The sequence below is a fragment of the Symphodus melops genome, assembly GCF_947650265.1.
Source record: "Symphodus melops genome assembly, chromosome: 7".
Classification (NCBI taxonomy): Eukaryota; Metazoa; Chordata; class Actinopteri; order Labriformes; family Labridae; genus Symphodus; species Symphodus melops.
This window is the reverse complement of record NC_136697.1, coordinates 6,418,585-6,437,202: the sequence shown is the minus strand read 5'-3', so window position 1 is coordinate 6,437,202 and position 18,618 is coordinate 6,418,585. Positions and strand designations below refer to the sequence as shown.

General features: G+C 42.3%; 1 protein-coding gene across 1 annotated transcript in view; it reads left to right on the top strand.

The window, feature by feature from the left end:
* The window catches only part of pappa2 (pappalysin 2), an 83,661-nt gene that overhangs the window by 11,428 nt on the left and 53,615 nt on the right, over window positions 1-18,618 (top strand). The window contains exons 5-11 of the mRNA XM_079347773.1: window positions 4,700-4,848; window positions 8,783-8,922; window positions 9,994-10,147; window positions 10,722-10,914; window positions 12,308-12,441; window positions 16,176-16,358; window positions 18,106-18,409. Coding sequence (XP_079203899.1) covers window positions 4,700-4,848; window positions 8,783-8,922; window positions 9,994-10,147; window positions 10,722-10,914; window positions 12,308-12,441; window positions 16,176-16,358; window positions 18,106-18,409 — 1,257 coding nt within the window. The remainder of the gene's footprint in view (window positions 1-4,699; window positions 4,849-8,782; window positions 8,923-9,993; window positions 10,148-10,721; window positions 10,915-12,307; window positions 12,442-16,175; window positions 16,359-18,105; window positions 18,410-18,618) is intronic.

Genomic DNA, 18,618 nt, shown 5'->3' with positions numbered 1-18,618 from the left:
AACTACAAATATACAGTGAAGGCACAAGTGACACAAAACACTAATAAAGGTGAAAGGAGGTCACAGTTTATTTTATCCAATGTTTAGGTGAGTCTCTTATTGTGATAGTTAGTTCCTTTGACTGACAGAATAGTTGGTCTGAAGGTAGTGTGTCTGTTTGGGACCTCACAGTCTCCTTGGGCTGTGGCCCTGGTGCTAATCCCACTGGCAGGCTTTAGATTTAAAGTCCTTCAAAGGACATTTTATTTTCAACTCCAAAGATTTCCCTTTGCCCACTTTATGATTTAAAGGTTGTGTGCACCTCTGCACTTTGCACGTGGACAGGCCAGACCACAGCTGGGTGAAGGAGCACTTTATGAAACACAAGGTGCCCTTGAGCAGGGCACTAAACCTCCCAACTGTGTCCGAGGGAAAGACTGCGTGAAGCTCCCAGGATAGGAGTTGTGCAGCAGTGCAAATGTGAAACAGGCTGCTGGTGTAAAACAATATGGCGATTTGACTCTCCATGGGGGACACAAAATGAGTAAAAATATACAAAACAAAGGTTGGCTGGTTTGTGTGTGGTCTTCAATGCACTTTTGAGACGGTGTCAAAAGTGAATATGAATTTCTGCTGTCCTCTCGTGACAGTGTGAGACAGATAGGTAAAAAAATTGGTTGGGTTTTAGTCATGGTCTGAGGTTCCCCCTTCTCAGCCGGAGGTCGCTACCCTGCAGAGAGGAGATGGACACTAATGAAAAAAGTTGGACAGCAGACAGCAATCTGCTCGCCTATTTTGCACAGAAAGGGTTCTGGTCCTTCAGTGTCAATTACATACAATTCTGGTTGATTCAATCTTGATTTCATTCCATGATTATTGCTTGGAACATTCAAAAGAACAAATGAAAACACAGCCCGCCCCACCTAGCTTTCAGTAATAGTCAGTTTTAGTTTGATATATGAAAAAGAATTGGAGAGATCAGTGTAATATGTTGAAGCTGATCTGAGCATGTGTTTATGAATCATTGCTCTGGATGTGATCTGGTTTTGTACAGATGTTTTTTTGCCTGCATGATAGGCATAAATATGGCTGCTGTTCCGATTTTTTATGCAAAACTCAAAGTCACAGTATGTGTGTTCTTCTCTGCTGTGATGTAACTCCTGCAGTGAATGTAGCCAGAAGTCCTGTCTATAAGCTCCTGGCCTTCAGAGAAGAACAACCAATACACAAGAGAACAGGGTGTCGTAAAACTGGGCCCGGCGGAGTAGTGCGGGTCTCCTTGAAAGATCCTGACCCAGGCTTGTTGAAAACGCTTACGTGTGTGAGTGCTCTGAAATGCTTTTGTGTGTGTGTGTGTGTGTGTGTGTGTGTGCATCCTAGCTTGCAACTTTCTCAGGCAAGGAGAGAATTAATGTGAGGATGACATTTCTCTGGCATTCACTGAGCACTGAACCATTTTTATGTTTTGGATCTGGGTTTCTGGTATCTCCCCCTCCCGCATCTCTCTGAGTGCTTGGCCAGGTATAAAGATTATAGGACACTATATGTGTGCAGCTGCTGCTGGCCAGTACACAGTAACAGGCCAGAGTTGTTGTGTTTTTTTAAAGCCAGCCGCTGTCATGACACAAAGTTGTTTTTGGGAGCAAATTCGTAAACGATGGCCAGGTACACTGCAGATTCTGGCGTTAGCATAAAGAAAGGGGAGCATGAAGGGGAAAGACAGGTGGAGACGGAGTGATGGGGTGGTGGGGGACATTAAAGTCCATTAAGGATGAGACACATTTCCAGATTTGCTGCAGCTTTTGGTTAGTACATCTTGAGAGTGTAACTCAGCATATGAACTTGCAGGGCCCTGGTGTTGTAATTTACTGCTTCCTCAGAACCCCCCCCCCCCACACCCCCTTGCTTGCCATGCTATGCTAGCATCAGCTGGTCAGTCTAGTCAACAACAATATTTAAAATGGACACACAGCAACAGTTTGACTCGGTAACAGGGCAAGTGCTGACTCTGCCGTTGATTCACACACTATTTGATTTGCCCACAATTGGTTATTTTCTCAGATCATAACCAGCGTTTTCTCTTCCATCATGTTGGGTCATTTATTTTTTTGCCAGCTTGGCCATCGACTTCCATTGAGGCATCCTCTGAGTCTCAGAAGTTGAAGAGTCAACTCTTTAGTGGTCAACTTTCTGTCACTTGTAATTGCACAGCCCATGGTGATGGATACTGCATGCAGCCTCAGCTGAACTCAGCGTCAGTAATGTAGCGAGTGCAGGGTTTCCCTGAAGCACCTTAAATCTAAAACCTCATTTAGTCAGGCAGAGGGCCTGAGAAAACACTTTCTTATTTATAGTACAACACCAGCGGCTCAGGGAGGGTTTGCATTAGGGGCAGGATTACACACAGGCAGGGCGCTTGGCTGAGCAACACCTTTGGACCAATTTAGAGGTGAAGTGCCTCCTTTAATGATGCATTGATTCCAGTGTAAGGAAGGATGGGGATTAAGGCTTGGATATTTCATCCATCTAAATTTTCCCCAGATGAAAGCCGAGACATTATAGTCCCAAGATCACCTGTATATCCTTCAGGCTGTTGGAACAATAAACAAGCACTGAGCCAAGGCTGAAAAGTACAGTACTTTTAATGAATCGTAATTTAAATCAGATTATCTCACCTTTAAACATTTCAAGACTCCAATAAGTATCGAGCATTAATACATGTAGTCATGCAGACGAGCCTGATCAAAGGGTAAACTCCACCATGGGACAAATCATCTTAAAACTTGAAGAAACGTAAGGCAGCTGAGGTAAAGGTTAAAGTATGGCGTTATTAATTGAACTGTTAGTCCAACAGCTGCACTTGATCAATCACATAAAAGTTGAACTCCCTGCTTCAGAACGACAACATAAAACAATCCATTACATTATAAACATTGAAACCACTCTAATCCAAAGCTTTACCTCAGCAAAAAGAAGAAACAAGACTTTATAGGAAATATTAAGCCCCAGTTGTACTTTTACCAAAGTGTATTTTTGTAATTATGACCTGATTCGAGCCAGCTAGCATGAGTTGATATGACCCTTCACAATAAGCAGATGTAAGTACATGCAACACAAACACACAGTGCCATACAGTGACCGAGCATGTAATACCTTCCCCTCAATCATGCCTGTGAGTGACTTCCACAGCCAGTGAGACTATCAAGTCTATCATTCCCCGTAACGCCTCATGGTTACGGTTGCGACTGCTGTCCAGCTAAGAAAGCAAAGAATGAATATGACATGTGACATCACTACAAGGAAAAACAAAGTCGGCGTCACACATCAAAGTACCTCCTGGGTAATTAATCACAGTGGGAGAGAAAGGTGTGGGAGGTGTGGGCGTGCAGGGGGGACAGTGGTTAAAGCACCCTGACCAATTCAAACAATTAGGGTTTGGAAACTACATGCAGGCAAAGACAGATGGAAGCAGTCTGTTTCCTGCTAAAGACTTAACCTACACCAACATGACAAGTCTGTCTATGTTTCTTGGTATTAAGTTGCACCACAGTGAGCAGAAACCATTTAAGTCTCCTCGAAGTTTAATCTCTGTGCATCCGCTGAAGATTCATCCAAGACATTTTTTTTTAGTTTAGGTTAGCATAAAATGTGCATAAAAGGCAGTTTCTCAGCTGCTTGTTAGCCAGGCTACCTCTGTAGCTCCAAAACCGAAATGTTTTCACATTTTTACCAACTTTTTATCAAGCAGCAACCTTTGGTGTGTAGCAAAGAAGCCCATGCAGAAATGCAAAAAAAAAAAAATGCAGTTCCTTGAAAGTTAACCTGAGGCTGGTTGCAAAAGCCCTCATTCTCCCATTAACACCCATGTTAAAATGCACGGAGAGAAAAAGAGATGCATCAGTTTTGATTGAATTAAGACTGAGAGTTATACAAAGATTGGCATAATTAAGAGAATGCTGGGTTGACTCACAGGTGAGCATGATGTTCATTATGATTAGCCTGATGGGTGCATTAAGAATATCTTACTGCCAAATATCTGTGTCTGGTTGTTTAGTTCGATCAAACTGAAAACTGAACATAATGAAAATGAAGGTTTATCTAAAGGAGCTGGCTCTTGCTTAATTCAAGGTATCCCTGGGTATCAAGATTATAATGGCACCAGATGTAGAGCAGATGTTCACAGACAGGGTTGACTTCAATAAGGCAAAGTTTTCATCACATTCTCAGTTACTGACATTCACACACTTAAACACACGTGTCATAGAGCCTCTGCATCATCTGCACACAGTACGTCACGTTTATCTTCTGAATCATGGAAGTAAGTCATTTGACTTTTCACTTCACCCTGCTCTATTAAAGTTCTGTTGTGTTTTTTTCACCTTGGGTAGACGTGTCCTAAAAAGTAAGCTTTTCATTTTTTTAAGGATAAGGATACACTTTTTTGATTTATTTATTCTTAGGGGGTGGAGTTGTTCCTCTTCTACATTTATAAGAAACAATTAGTACATATACACAGCCACATTACTCAACCACATTTCTCAACTTCACTGTGATTAAAAGGGACACTTTTAATTGTGGACTTACTGCTCTTTTTGGGTTTTTTTTATGAACATTTATGGCAGGCACTGAACATGACTTTTTAGAATTAGCTGTAAAGCCTACATCAGACGAAAACATGTGTTCAGAAATGCTTTGATTTTCTTTCTCGTTGTTCCTTTAGAGCCTACATGAGTGTGAAGGAGCTGAAGGAGGAGCTTGAGCTGAGCGGCACGGACACACTCAATGTTTTCTTCGCAAGCAACTCAGTGCGTGAGGAGCTGGCAGGAGCTGCAACCTGGCCGTGGGCAAAGGAAGCTCTTACCCACCAAGGTAGGAAACATTACATCACACTACTGCATATTCCACCTTAAGCCCCCTCTCCTGATGCCCACCATCCCATGACCTCTTTTTTTTTTTTTTAATAACCAAATGAGATGTGGAGAACAATTAGAGTGGCTAGAGATTTTCCCGGCACACCACCTCTTTCCTCTTCCAATCATTAGTGCCCTTTCCACTGGAAAAGCCTGATCAACCCAACAAATAAACACTGGTGTGGATTCTTTACCATTCTTAAAGTCATTACCATAAGCCAGCTGTTGTTTATTAATTTTTGCCACAGCGTCAGTGGAAGCATTTCTCCTGGGGGCGGCAGTAGCTAAGTGTTCATGCCCTGGTGTGGACAAAGTCTGGAAATTGGTTGGTAGCTGTGGTGGTGCCAGATTACTTCCTGAGCAAGGCAGGTCGCTGTGGGCAGCCCCCTCAGTCTGACAGCTCAGTGCATGTTCAAAGGATCCTGTTTGTTTCAGCCTGAGCATGTTCAACAACCAAGTGTGAAAAATGTGATTTCTCCTCGCAGAAGTACCACTGATGACTTTTCCGAATTATACAAACATTCACGTCATGACGTTTTATTGTCAGATCCATAACAACATCTCGTCCGCTGCACTTCGTGTCCTCCAAGATCCAACGTGGGGAACACATGACCAGATCCCTCTCACATGCATTCATGGCAGTACCAGCTTACAAAAACAACAATGGTCAGAGATCGTTCGTACATACACTGAAGTCTAGAACAAGGTCTCACATTATATCAACACAACAACCTGAGTCAGGCTTTTTAAGCAGGCATATAAACATCTCCTGATGAATGGACAAAGATGTCACATGTCCACGTGTCCTCCAGATACCCCGACACACGTGACCTGATCAATCTACTTAGAGATGCATTGAGTGTGAAAATCATACTGATGCAGAGGTTTTCTTCCATCCTTGTTATTCATTCTTCATGTCTGCTTTTGAAATGAGCTACAAGGTTTTACATTAATAAGTTGCTGTTAGTCCCGCCTCTTGAAACGTTACTGGAACTCGTCATACAAACTGCAGATCGCTCATCAGAGACGCCGCTGTACGCGAGAGAGTAAATCCTGTGAATGTAAGTGAAATCAATCTCGTGGTGATTTCATCTCCCAGCAGAGTGAAGTGTCTCCGATGTAGTCCTTCACAGTCGTGTGCCGGTCCATATCTGTCCAGTAGAAAAAAGAAGTTCAACCTAAAAGAGTGTATAGTTTAGAGACCTCACTGCTCTTTCTTCCTCTGCTGTCAACAAGCAAGCCACGCCGACCACCTTCGCTGGTCACTGCTTGGTTTATGAAGCAGTCTTTCATTCAGTCCAGCACTTCACAAGTTTTATTGACTTTACACTATAAAACTGTTGTTTTCTTTCAACACATGGTTATTCTGACCCCATGAGGGGCAGCCAGCCTGGTCTGCGTTTCTATGTATTCCAGGAAAGCTTGCATTAAACAATAAACGGACTGACATTTTTTAAACACATCAGGTCGCGTGCAATGTTTGACGCTGGAGGCAGCATTTTATACTGGTATACTGGTCACATGATGGGACGCAGCCAACTTTTAAGATGAAAAATGAGGTGTTAAAATTGCATCAAGTTTTTGACCTTACGATAAAAAGATGAAGAGACTGCCTCCTGCGTCGTCGTATTTTCTAACGACCACCTCGGGAGAAACGAGTGAAGCACAAGGAATACAAATCCATGAGTCAGATATTGAATTCCCCTTCTCATTATCTACACGGTTTTAAATCTGACCAGCAGGGGGACAGACTCCAGCTCCTGTAGTCACAACATCTCCTCCGGTTCATTCTTCAGAGACAAAAACAAGCGATAACAACGATACTCTATGATAAGTTATTGAACGTGTATGAGCGCTCAGTAGACATTTATTAAAAACAGGGGACTTTACTGTAACCCTTTCTATTGTCTGAGTGGATGATATATATTCAAAGTAAACTGTTGACTTGAGTTCTCCGCTGAATGTCTCCCTCATGTGATTTGTTTCACTTGCTCAGCATCTGTCCCTGTTTAAAAATCAGTTAGAGGATGACAAGTCGTCTCCGGAGGCCTCGTTGTTTAGAGTGTGTGTATTTAATGTCTTCATTGTTCGATGTCTTCACCACTAAACACGATGTTTCCTATTAGAAAACCAATAACTGCCATGTCTGGTTTGGATTCTTTTACTATCAGCATGCTGCAAAAAAACATGTGTCACGACTCGAGGCAGCCTAAGAAGCGCTTTCACAGCTTTTGGATTACTTTAAAAAGTTTATAAGACAACGTGTTCGGTACTTTTAATCAACATCTGATTTGCATTTAAACGATGAAGAATTGCTTCACAGCACATCAGCAGACATGCACCAGAAAGCCTCATCTCTGCCTTCTGAAGAAATAATTAAAACAGAACACTGTGTTCAGAGCCGTGCCAAAAAAAATCCAAATCCCTTGATGTTCATGGTGCATGTACTAACTTTCTATCAAATTTCATTAAGATCTGTTGAGAAATCCTGCTTTGTAATGACCAACAGACCAACTTACAGTAAAGCTACAAAAACAACCTGTAACCTCAGCAAGGGGCCGACTTCATGTGATCAAACATGCGCTTCACCAAAGGCCGATTATCATCAGCTTAAAATCTGTGCGCATCACGTGATTCTGATACCTTTAACACTGAAGATTCACATCCATGAAGCACCTATTGTGGACAGTATTTTCATTTTTTATAGTCTACCATTGTGTGTATTGATACTCTATTCTGATTGGCTGTCGGATGTCTGCTGAGTCAGTCAAAGCCTCAGTTAACAATTTATTCAAACCAACATCTCAGTACAACACTAAGGGAGATTTATTAGCGTCTTGGGTTTACAACATTAAGTGTAAGTAATTACGTAGTACCTCATCCAATAAAGACACTAGATGTCGTCTTTAACACACTGCGAGAAGTTCACTACTTTGAATTACATCAAAGTCTAACCATCCCACCGCATTAACTGATTGTCATGTCACTACAGACTTCAGTCGTGACTCAGCCGACAGCATGCTGTAGAGCTGGGCAATTCATGGAGTCTCCATTTCTATCACCAAGTTGGCCTCCCACGATCATGAAAACAAGATAGTGGAGATCAAAGTATGGTATAAGGGATAAGGGACTCAAGCAGCTGCTCAAGCTTACATTATATTGTCTCATTATTTTCCCTTTATGCAGACTGTACTCTTTGCTTAAGGCTCGAGACCAAAAAAAAGACTAACTTTGTAAGTCATTTTGTGCATTTCCTTCATTGAACGAGACATTTCTATTAGTGTATTTACACTGACTCTTCCAACAGGCCATGAAACATCTTCCACTAACAGATTGTTTTAAAGTGCGTAAAAATGGCCCTGATTCTTCCAAACCACACCGCCTTACTGTTTGTTCTGTGTTTGCTTTCGAGCACTTAAGTTTTACTTCAGTCCTAATTGGTTGTAATGTCACTTTTCCTTGTCTTAGTGCTGCACTGGTCTGTTTCTCTTTTGCAAAATGCCAGCCTGCTGTGGTGGAGGCTGAACTAACAGTGAACAGAGACACACGGCTGGTAGTTTACAATTTAAATATGTTACATTTCTAACTACATTTACAGTCATCAGGTTTTATATGTGGATTTAAAATGTTCATGAGAAAAATCCTGCTTAGGTTAAAGACAGCTCGTTGCCGAGATGGCGCCGTGGATGGTTGCCACGGTACTGCGCTCTCTCGTAGTTGTTGTTTACATTATACAGAGAGAGCACAGTCTACCAAAGTTAAATTCCTTGTGTTAAACCTACCTGGCCAATAAAGCTGATTCTGATCTGAACGTACAGTCACTGTCTTTTTAAAGGACAAAAAGATTGAAATAGTTCAAAGCATTATGTAAAAAGATGTTTTCATGTTTTCAGGAGGGATGGTTCTGAACCCGTCCTACTTTGGTACCATTGGCCACCACAACACCATGATCCATGAAATGGGCCACATCTTGGGACTGTACCACGTGTTCAAGGGGGTGAGCGAGCGAGACTCCTGTGACGATCCATGTCAGGTAGGACTGTTAAAAATCCTCCCTCTGTTGATTTGATTTTTCTCTGTGTGTCTGTATTTGCTCAGTCAGTACATGTGCTGGCACAGTTAAGTCGAGGTACGGATAAAACTCAATCGGCCATTCAGTCGGACTAATGTCTTTTTCCCAGTACACAAACACCAGGGGAGACTTGTTTCATTGAGAAGTATGACTCACTCCGATACACTAGAGGGCGATACGCCCTCTTTCAGCCAGTTACTATATGACTGTCTTCTGGTTGACCTTGTCACAGGAAGCAGTGAAAGGTGAAAACAGCTCTTCACATTTCATACTAACTATACGCCTTATAGTGGAAATGGGATGCATGCTAACCCTCGAGCTCGTAGTGACATGTGAGGACAGACGACTTCTGCTCTGCTTTGTATTGATGCAGTTCCTGTTTTACGCCGCAGGCCACACCCACGCATTCACACTCTGATGGTAGAGGCTGCTAATGATTCCATCAGTATTAACTCATCTCATTCATACACATTTATACGGCTTTGGTGAAGACTGTGTGAACAATAGGTGTCGTGCCCAAGGACACATCAGACCTGTAGCTGCAGGCGCTGGGAATCAAACCTCCAACCTTCCCGCTGAGATACGAAAAACTCTACTACAACCACCATATGCATTTTAAAGGCTAGTTTTAGTCAGACAAACATAATTGACTTTTCTGAACATCATGTCAACATATTGAGTGTTTATCATTTCGTAAGAAACTATTATCTCCCAGGGAGCTTTATATAAAACCAGGGACAACAGATGAACATTTGCCCTTTGGCTAACTCTGGTATATTTACAGAAATGTTTTTTTTTTTAATATGCATTGTCTCTTCAAAATAGAAATAATAAAACATGATACTTGTGTCTACCTTCAGTTTTTATGTCACTGCTGGAATATTTGGATTCTTTAGATGTCGTATAAATACAAGTATCTGCAAACATTTAAAGAGGGAGTGTCTGTTAGCTCTTCCTTTGTTATCCATAAAGTGTAGACTTGCCTACCTGGTAGAGATGTGAACTCCTCTGTGATCTTTTCTCGACTTGTAGGAGACCACACCATCTATGGAGACAGGAGATCTGTGTGCCGACACTGCACCAACACCCAAATCCAAAGCGTGCCACGATCCCGGGGCCGTCAATGACACCTGCGGAGTCACAACGTACCAAGACACACCTTACAGCAATTACATGAGTTACACAGGTACAGACAATAGAAAGCATAATTCACTGTCCTGGTGTTTGGTGGACAGCTCGTGTGTTATCAGACGTGTTGAACAGAGTGAATGACACACACAACCAGTTAGCTAATAAGTCATTGTAAAGGACAAAATGAACATAGAGATAGTAGAAGACTGTGTGACATCCCACTCCTCATTAAGACTCAGGCCTTATTCATTTGAGACATCATTCAGTAGGAGGACACAACTTAGTGGTTATGTAGCACTGTGAAGAGACTGCAGTCCGCAGACGGCTGTGGGTTTGAATCCAGTCTTGGCCGCTTAGCTGCATATCATCCACCACTCTCTCCTCCAAACATTTAAGATCTTTCTTAAGCCCGAAAAAATCTAAAAAATGAAATAAAAAGTCCCATAAACTATGAGACTTTGCTGGTTTATGTTAGGATTAACACGCTCTCAAAGATTGACTATAAGGACATTACTGTGACATTCAAAGGGTTTGTTCTCTTTGTTGTCTGTAATAAACCTCACTGTGTAGCGATGGATCAAGGGTTTGGACCTGAACAGTGCATTTCCTTTTTTATTGCATTTCATCAGATGACAACTGCACCAACCATTTTACTCCCAACCAAGTGGCGCGGATGCATTGTTATCTTGACTTGGTCTACCAGAAATGGCTGACGGACCAGACCCCTGCACCCATCCCTCTGGCCCCCATAGTCACAGACCACAGTCTGGATTCTGTCTCTGTTTATTGGCTGCCACCTTTACGGGGACCACTTCACCAGAGGTATGAATCCATGCGATTATGAACGATACATTTTGTTGTTTTTTTCTTCTCCTGAAAAGTGGGCTGTGTCCTATTCACCGGTGTGACATGCACGTTCGTGACAGCAGCCGCCACCTTCACCCAATGCAAACAAAAAAGCCTGATTGAAATAATGCCTACATTGCAAGTGGCATGATGGGATACAGAGCGAAGCAGAACAGGCTAGCAGCACCACTTTCAAATATCTCTCTTCTTTATACAGGATTTACAGAACACAGTGGTATACTGTTTCATAAATACAGCTTGTGGACTTTTGGTTTGATTGGAAAGACTCGTCATTTAAAGCCAACAAGTGACCAGAGGAGGCAGGCCGCTCGCAGGCTTGTACTTCACAACTGTCAACGTTTCCGTAGACTGAGACCTCCACATGGTGAAAACAGATGTACATACAACTAGTGGACTTTGCAGAAGCTAAAGAAATGGTCACACAAGACGACAGTCGAAGCGACCACAAACAGACTGCGTCTGATGAAGCGGTGCAACATAGTCTGGACTTTATTTTACCTCTTCAAAGAGCATCACGTCTAGCTATTTTCTCTGGTCAGAACAAATCCAGATCATTCAGCACCAGAGTCTAAACGTTGAAGTAAGAAATACTGGCTGCAGCGTTGTTGAAGCCCGTAGTGCTGTCGTACTGGTAAGACTGATCTCGGGACCAATGTTTGAAGTTCTCGGTCTCGTCTTCGAATGCTACTCGGTCTTTTCTCTGTCTGAGACTGGGCGGACGCTCAAGACCACAGGCTGATAGGCTGTTTTTCCACGTCATTACTGTGATGACAAGGAAAATACCTGTCTCTGAAGGAATAAACAACTTTCATTCACAATTTGATTTGTATCCCCCGGTTACAGCCGCAATTTCCCGGTGTTATGCTCAAAGTGAGTGACACAACCCCTAGCACACAAGATGATCATTTTTCAGAGATATTTATGGTTTTGGTCTTGGAGATGTCTTGGTTAGTGTGTTGTGTTGACTACAACACTAGAAGCCAGCACTTAAACATATCATGTGTCCTTATGGTCTCTCTATGATTTCCTTCAGTAGAGATCTTACAGATTGCTCTTTTAAAACAACAGTTGATAAAGTTGAAGCTTAGTTATAGCTTTCAGGAAATTGTCCGTTGTCGTCAGTGTTTCCATACTGTTCACAGTAACAAACACTTTTTTAAAGGAGGTCACGTCATGAGTCACACATTGACTTTGTGACTTATTACCTCAACAATAACCCTTTAAACCTTCTCATTTGGTATTTCCTTCTGTCCCGTTGCTCTATCCAGTGTTACTGTCTTTACTGCAGATCTGTCCTTTAAAAAAAGGAGGTGATGAATCCTGATCAGCTCTTGTGTTTGTGAACCAGCTCCTCCATTCAAGGATCTGCTATCAGCTGTGGAGACTGTGAGAAGGACGGCGTTTTCCACCAGTACGCCCACCAAGCCACTTCACCTCGCATCTGTGACACGTCAGGCTACTGGACGCCCGAGGAGGCCGTAGGTCAGTCATAGGAAAACAACACAAGCAGTGTTTTATAGCTTTCTGTGTTAAGTAACATGGATACAACACGTATTAGTTTAAAAACTAATAAATCTAATAAATGTTTGAGCTGCATGTCACGTCCTCGCTGAGTGCGGCTTAGATTTGCAGCGTTACAGTTTTTAAGTGATTCTTCACTGCATCCTGTTTGAATTTATTCTCCTGCTTTTTGATAGACGGTAATGTTGCCACGTTTGTGTTTTTGTCCTCGAGTGATGCTTTTGTCTCCTGTAAACAACAAAGCAGAGCCACCTCCTCCACACGAAACACACTTGCACACACACACACACACACACACACACAATTACACGCGTCTACATTTCAGGTGCGTGCAAAGCTAAGAGCTCCTGGAGGAGGAAAAAGTAGAAAATCATTAAACGATAATTGCCTTCAGCTACAGACGTCTCTCTGTCTTGGTTTGGCCAAAGAGGAGAGAGGATTATTAGACAAGCGTCTGTTCAGGGTCATATTTGGGTGCCGTTCAAACATTGAAACTCTGTCATAAACAAAACAGCCAAAAGAATTGTATCTGGAGATCCTGTCCAAGCGAACTTTGAAACATTATGCTGCATGTAAGCAGTGGCACATGGACCTTGTTTTTCCAATCCTAACTTATCAACGAGATCGTTTTCCCTGACACAACTTGTCAAGACGAACAAGGCCGGAAAAAAAAAGAAAGCAACAAAGAAGACAACTGAAATGCAGAATGGGAGAAAAGAAAGAGCGAAGCGAACACCATCAAGAACACGTTCCTTCTCCGTCGTGGGAACTCTACCTAAATATGTGGAAATCCTCGGCTGGAATTTATGCTTGGAAAACAAGCGGTGAGGAGGAACAAGGGGGATTAGGGCTCCCTCTCTTTCGCTGCGGGATCATTATGATGATAAAGAGTCAATTACAGTCTTACTCTAAACAGTGGTATGCACACTGCTGTGGAGACAGCCAGTCTGCTGGTTCCTCTGGCTCCCCTTTTCACTCGCTCCCACTTCTCAAGACGCTGATGTGACGGCTCACTTTGTCAGCCAGCGGAGATGGGCAATATCATCTTCAGCTTAAGAAAGGAAGAGTGGAAATTGGACAACTCAAAGCTGATACCAAGTCTGGCTTTACACAAAAAAAGAGTTAAATGGCCAACAGTGTGTGATGTTCTTCATTGTATTGCTAGTTGAAGAAAGTAAAGGAAGCAGATGGCCACGAATCTGCCGCCTGTTGGAGAGAGCTGGACTGTAAAAGAAACAACTAAAAATACAGACTCATTTGTTCACATCGCTCTTAAATGCACATTTAATAGGCATGCCTGCTGTTGCCATGGTGATATCAGATGCTGTCTGTCAGTTAGGGTTAGGGTTGGTCGTAGTCTCTGGGCTGTGCCGTCACTGTACGAGTGTTTGTGGTCGTCTGACCAATATTTCAAACATGCCAGAAAATCTCTCGACTTGATGAAGCTGATCGGGCCGTGATCGCCCGTCGTTCCTCCTCCGCGCATTGCACGAATAACAACGCTTGATTGGGCTGAAATCCAGCCCGACTTCAGAATCCGTCCTAAGACTCAGAAATTGGCTCTAAATTGGACTCAGATCGTGCATTGCGCCCTCGGCTTTAAAGTTTCAAAATAGTGGCTGATTTCAAAAGTTGTTGGAATGGAAATAATTATTGACATATTTGACGCTCAAACGTTCACTGGCACTCGCTCATTCATGGCCATGATTGGAAGAGACAATAATTGTTCTAAAATTTGGGGAATAAAATCGTTGCTACGATTGCAAACAAAGTCGCTCCATCTGGAGTTTTCTGAGGTGAACTTTAATCGGGAGGGTTAGAGCCTCGACCTTTGTGTGTTTGACCCTTGAAGAGCGTACGAACCAGCTGACTGATGACACTTCGGGAGGACATGATCTTACTGTCACTGCATGACATCTCTTCAGTAAACAAAAGGCAGCAGCTCATGTTTGTTTAGATCAGATGTCCGTCAGATTTGATACTCCTCCAGCTAGTAATTAGTCGTGTTTAAAACGTAAAGAGAAAAAAAAGATCTGAGATCAGCTCAATTTGAACTTTCATTTTCCAAAGAGGTTGATTTTTTAGAACAATGACAGCAGACAGTACAAGGACAGCAAACCAGACAGTGAAAAGACAAAGGATGAAAGTACAGCACCAACACTGTGACAAGGCAAGAGGCAGCGAATACACTACGCATAGAGGAACAACCATCAAGATCATTGACTGAGGCTCACAGCAGCTGGCATCCATATAGAGATTGTATTTATATGTCTACTACTTCAGTAGTCGTAAATATAAGGAAGCAGCAGCTTTAGGAAATAACAGTTTGCAGTGCTGGCTCATTTATAAGCCTATTTAGGTCGACCTGGACGTCATCCGAGCGGGTGTGAAATATGTAACACCTCATTAACATCCGGATTTTTCCTACTTTCACCCGGGACACAGTCGATAATAACACTCCTGTAATGATATTCCATTCACTTAATCACTTACACTGTAACAATTAGCAACTCATTTTGTCTGCTGTAATGGAGGAGCTACTGTGTTTCTGAATGCTGGCCATGTTTTATAGAAGGAGGAGATGACTCGTAACTTCCTCCACTGGAAAACGACGGCTCTCTCTTGTTAATAATAATAAAGAGTGTTTGCTGGAAGTTGTAAAATGTAAGACTGGGAAATTTGTTAAATCTGTCACTTAAAAAAAAAGAAAAAGAAGTGGGCAAAGATGTTAGAGGAAAATGTAGGACAACACAAAGGAAGTCTTGAGCACCTTAAAGCTCCTGTGAGGAGTTTACCTGAAACAACACTGATACCTGTTTATGACCTATCAGATCACATGAGACCATAAATGGCAGGAGGAGCATTTCTACGGTGGCTGGGAAGTGCAAACTACAATTACAAAGTGTGAAACTCTTTTTGAACAGCTGAAGACAAATGTACATTTTGGTAAACATTATTACATTTTATAAAATAAACTTACAAAAGTGAAACCCTTTTACCAAAGACAAAACTAATTCTCTAGAAAACAAATTTACAAACAGCTGTACACTTGAATCTTGCCGAAAGGGAAAGTACGAAGTGATTGAGTGAGCACTTAATTCATTTGACAAAAAGAGTGTCTGTCAAACATCTCAGGTAAACACCCAAAACTGACAAATATCATCAACTTTGTGTGACACTAATGTCTAAACAAACTAATGAATGGTTCTCTTAATCACTTCGAGGTCACTTCAGCAGTTGATGAATTTCATTTTGCTTCCTCCGATTCTGTTGTTTGTAAAAGTTTCACCGCTCGTGAAAGTTTTTTTATTTGTTTTATTAAAATGTAAACTTGTTTTGTCATTGGTTTTGTTTGGTTAAATTTGTTTCATAAAATGTAATAAATGTCCAACAATGCAAATTTGAGGACATTTTTACAAGTGTCGACACTTTGTTTGGTTTGCACTTCCCAGCCACCGTACATTTCTTTCATGTCAATTAAAACCAAAAAAAACTTTGTTGTTCATATTTTTACCTGAACCTGCTGATGGAGGGGGGAAGGACATATTCCTTCTGTCAGGAAAGACAACTTGTGCACAGGACAAAGTCAGCACATCAATGAATGTCCACCTAAAACCAACACAACCCAAAAGTTCCTCACATGAGCTTTGAAGAACATGACCACCAACACATGTGTGTGGTGTTCTCCTCCCCAGGTCCCCCAGATGTGGAGCAGCCCTGTGAACCCAGTCTGCAGGCCTGGAGTCCCGAACTCAGCCTTTATGACACCAACGTGACGTCCCCATGCCCTGACACTGAAGGCTGCACCCTCACCCTGAGGTTCCTCCACCCAGTCGTCCCACAAGCACTCACCCTGTGGGTCACCTACATCTCTTCAAGTGAGTATCACTGCATGACAACATTATACCAACAAGTTTGGTACAGTACGTCCAGTACTTCAGAAGACACAACCGATTCTGGAAAGAGCTGTGCTGGTAGAAAGAAAAGTAGAACAAGAAGGACAGGAAGTTCTACGAGAGGGCCAGTAGCTTTTAAGATCCCTGGACCTAATATTGTTACTACTGGCCCATTTTAATTTGGAGAATATATTTTCTCTCAGAATTAAGAAAATGAACTCATCTGGTTTATGTACTCGTCAGAAAAGAGTAACAAATCATTGCTACAATACCCCAGAAAAAACCACATTGTCTTCTCTTTGCTCAACTCATTTTTCAGCATTGATCGTCAGATTTGGCAAAAGTCGACCTTTTTACTGCATAATGTTCCGGACGACTCGCCAACGTGTCTGGAACTTTCTCTCCTGTCTTTTTTTCTCAGTCACTCTCCCAGCTCTTCTGAGATTTTTAGACGCCCCAATTTTGGTTTTAAGAACATCTTAACGTCCTAGTTCATGAGAGAAAAATACGTCAAAGAGTGCAATGAGTGGAGGTCAAATGGACTTGAGCTTGTAAAGCACTTTCATCGTCGTCTGACAACTCAAAGGGCTTTTACAGCGCAGGTAACATTCACCTGTTCAAACCACATCCACACACTGATGGCAGAGCAAAGTATCCATCAGTATTAGTTAATCATACCAAGCAGCAACCTCCGGTGTTGAAGGGGAAAGCCAACGTGGAAGTGCAAAATCCTGCAGGTCGCTAAGTGTCTGCTTCAAAAGCCCCAGAAGTCACCGGAAAAAAGCCAGTTTTTACAACAAAAAAAACAACGAAACATGTTTACAGCCTGGTACCAAAAAAACAACATTAGTCTGAGAAGTTATAGTCCTCACTGGCACACACTGTACAGAGGGTGAATTTCTGAACAGCTCCACTTTGATTTAATTAAGAATACGTGTTATCCATAGTTAGGTGTGTAGCTGACATGATTGACAGGTAGGCGCCATGTAAAACCCGCCTCAGCTCCAGCTATTAACCTGTTGTTAGGTTGACTCAAAGTTAGGGTGCATTCGGATTGTCCTTCCTATCTACTTTCAGCATCCACTTTAGCTTCACCCCGTGAAAACGTCATGGACACAGACACAGAAGACACGATGGGGACCACTTTGTTCAGAGGATTTAAAAATGGAGGCACTTTCACTTTCCTGTGGAAGAACAACAATTATCTGACTTTAAAATGTGTTTTTGATTTTCACATTCAACATCTCAGAAGTTACTTATAATTCACCATACATGATGCACATCAGTAAGCAGGAGTGTATGTCACAAGGAATGTCGTTTGCAGGCAAATGTTGGGAAGCTGAAAGCGTAACACAAGAAAGAGTTACTAATACTTACACAGCAGATGATGCAAAATCTGTGTGTACAAAAACCCTACTGTGTTTGAAAACAGTCGCAGAGAGTTAGAAGAAACCGATTGGCGAAATTCCTGAAATCGTAAAACCTTTGAGTGTAGAGCAGAGCTAACAGGCAGCTGTCGTCTCAGGATTTTTTCCACATACACTGTTTGGATCTGGACTCAGCCTCAACATCTGAACTCGCTAAATTAAGCAGGTTAACCTGTTGTCACACAAACAGGAATAAGACGGGAAGTTTAAAATGTTGGTCACCAAAGGATCCAAAGACGAATATAAATGTAAAAATGTCAAAGACAGTTGGACATACTCTGTCTGTGTATCTCCTCTCATAGAAAACCCAGCTATTGCCAACATCGAGCTGATAACAGACACGGGGAAAAGCATCAACCTGGGAGCCCAGCACGTCTTCTGCGACATGCCCCTCACACTGCTCCTCCACACCCACAACGCTGCCATCGCCGCAATCAAGCTGTGCACCTTCGATGAGAAGATGGAGATCGATGCTGCCATGTTGTCGTCCGGCCCCGGCAGCGCTCTGTGCTCCAGCTGCCAACCTCCGCTGTACAGGATTCAGAGGCTGCCCCCTTTTACCAACAAATCCCCCCCACCTCAGACCCATCAGACTTTCACTGACAGGTACATGCTGAGAGAGTTCAGCTGTTTGTTTTTTGGCGATCAAAGAAAATGCGATCAATTTAAACTTCTTAAAGGTCCTGCACCTTTTGAATTTTAAAGGTAAAATATTGTGCAAAACAGACTCCTATTCTGAGCCAAATTCCTCGCCTGTCTAGGATGAAATCAATGCTACTTAAAAAAACAAACTTGCAAGAAGAAAAAAGAAAACA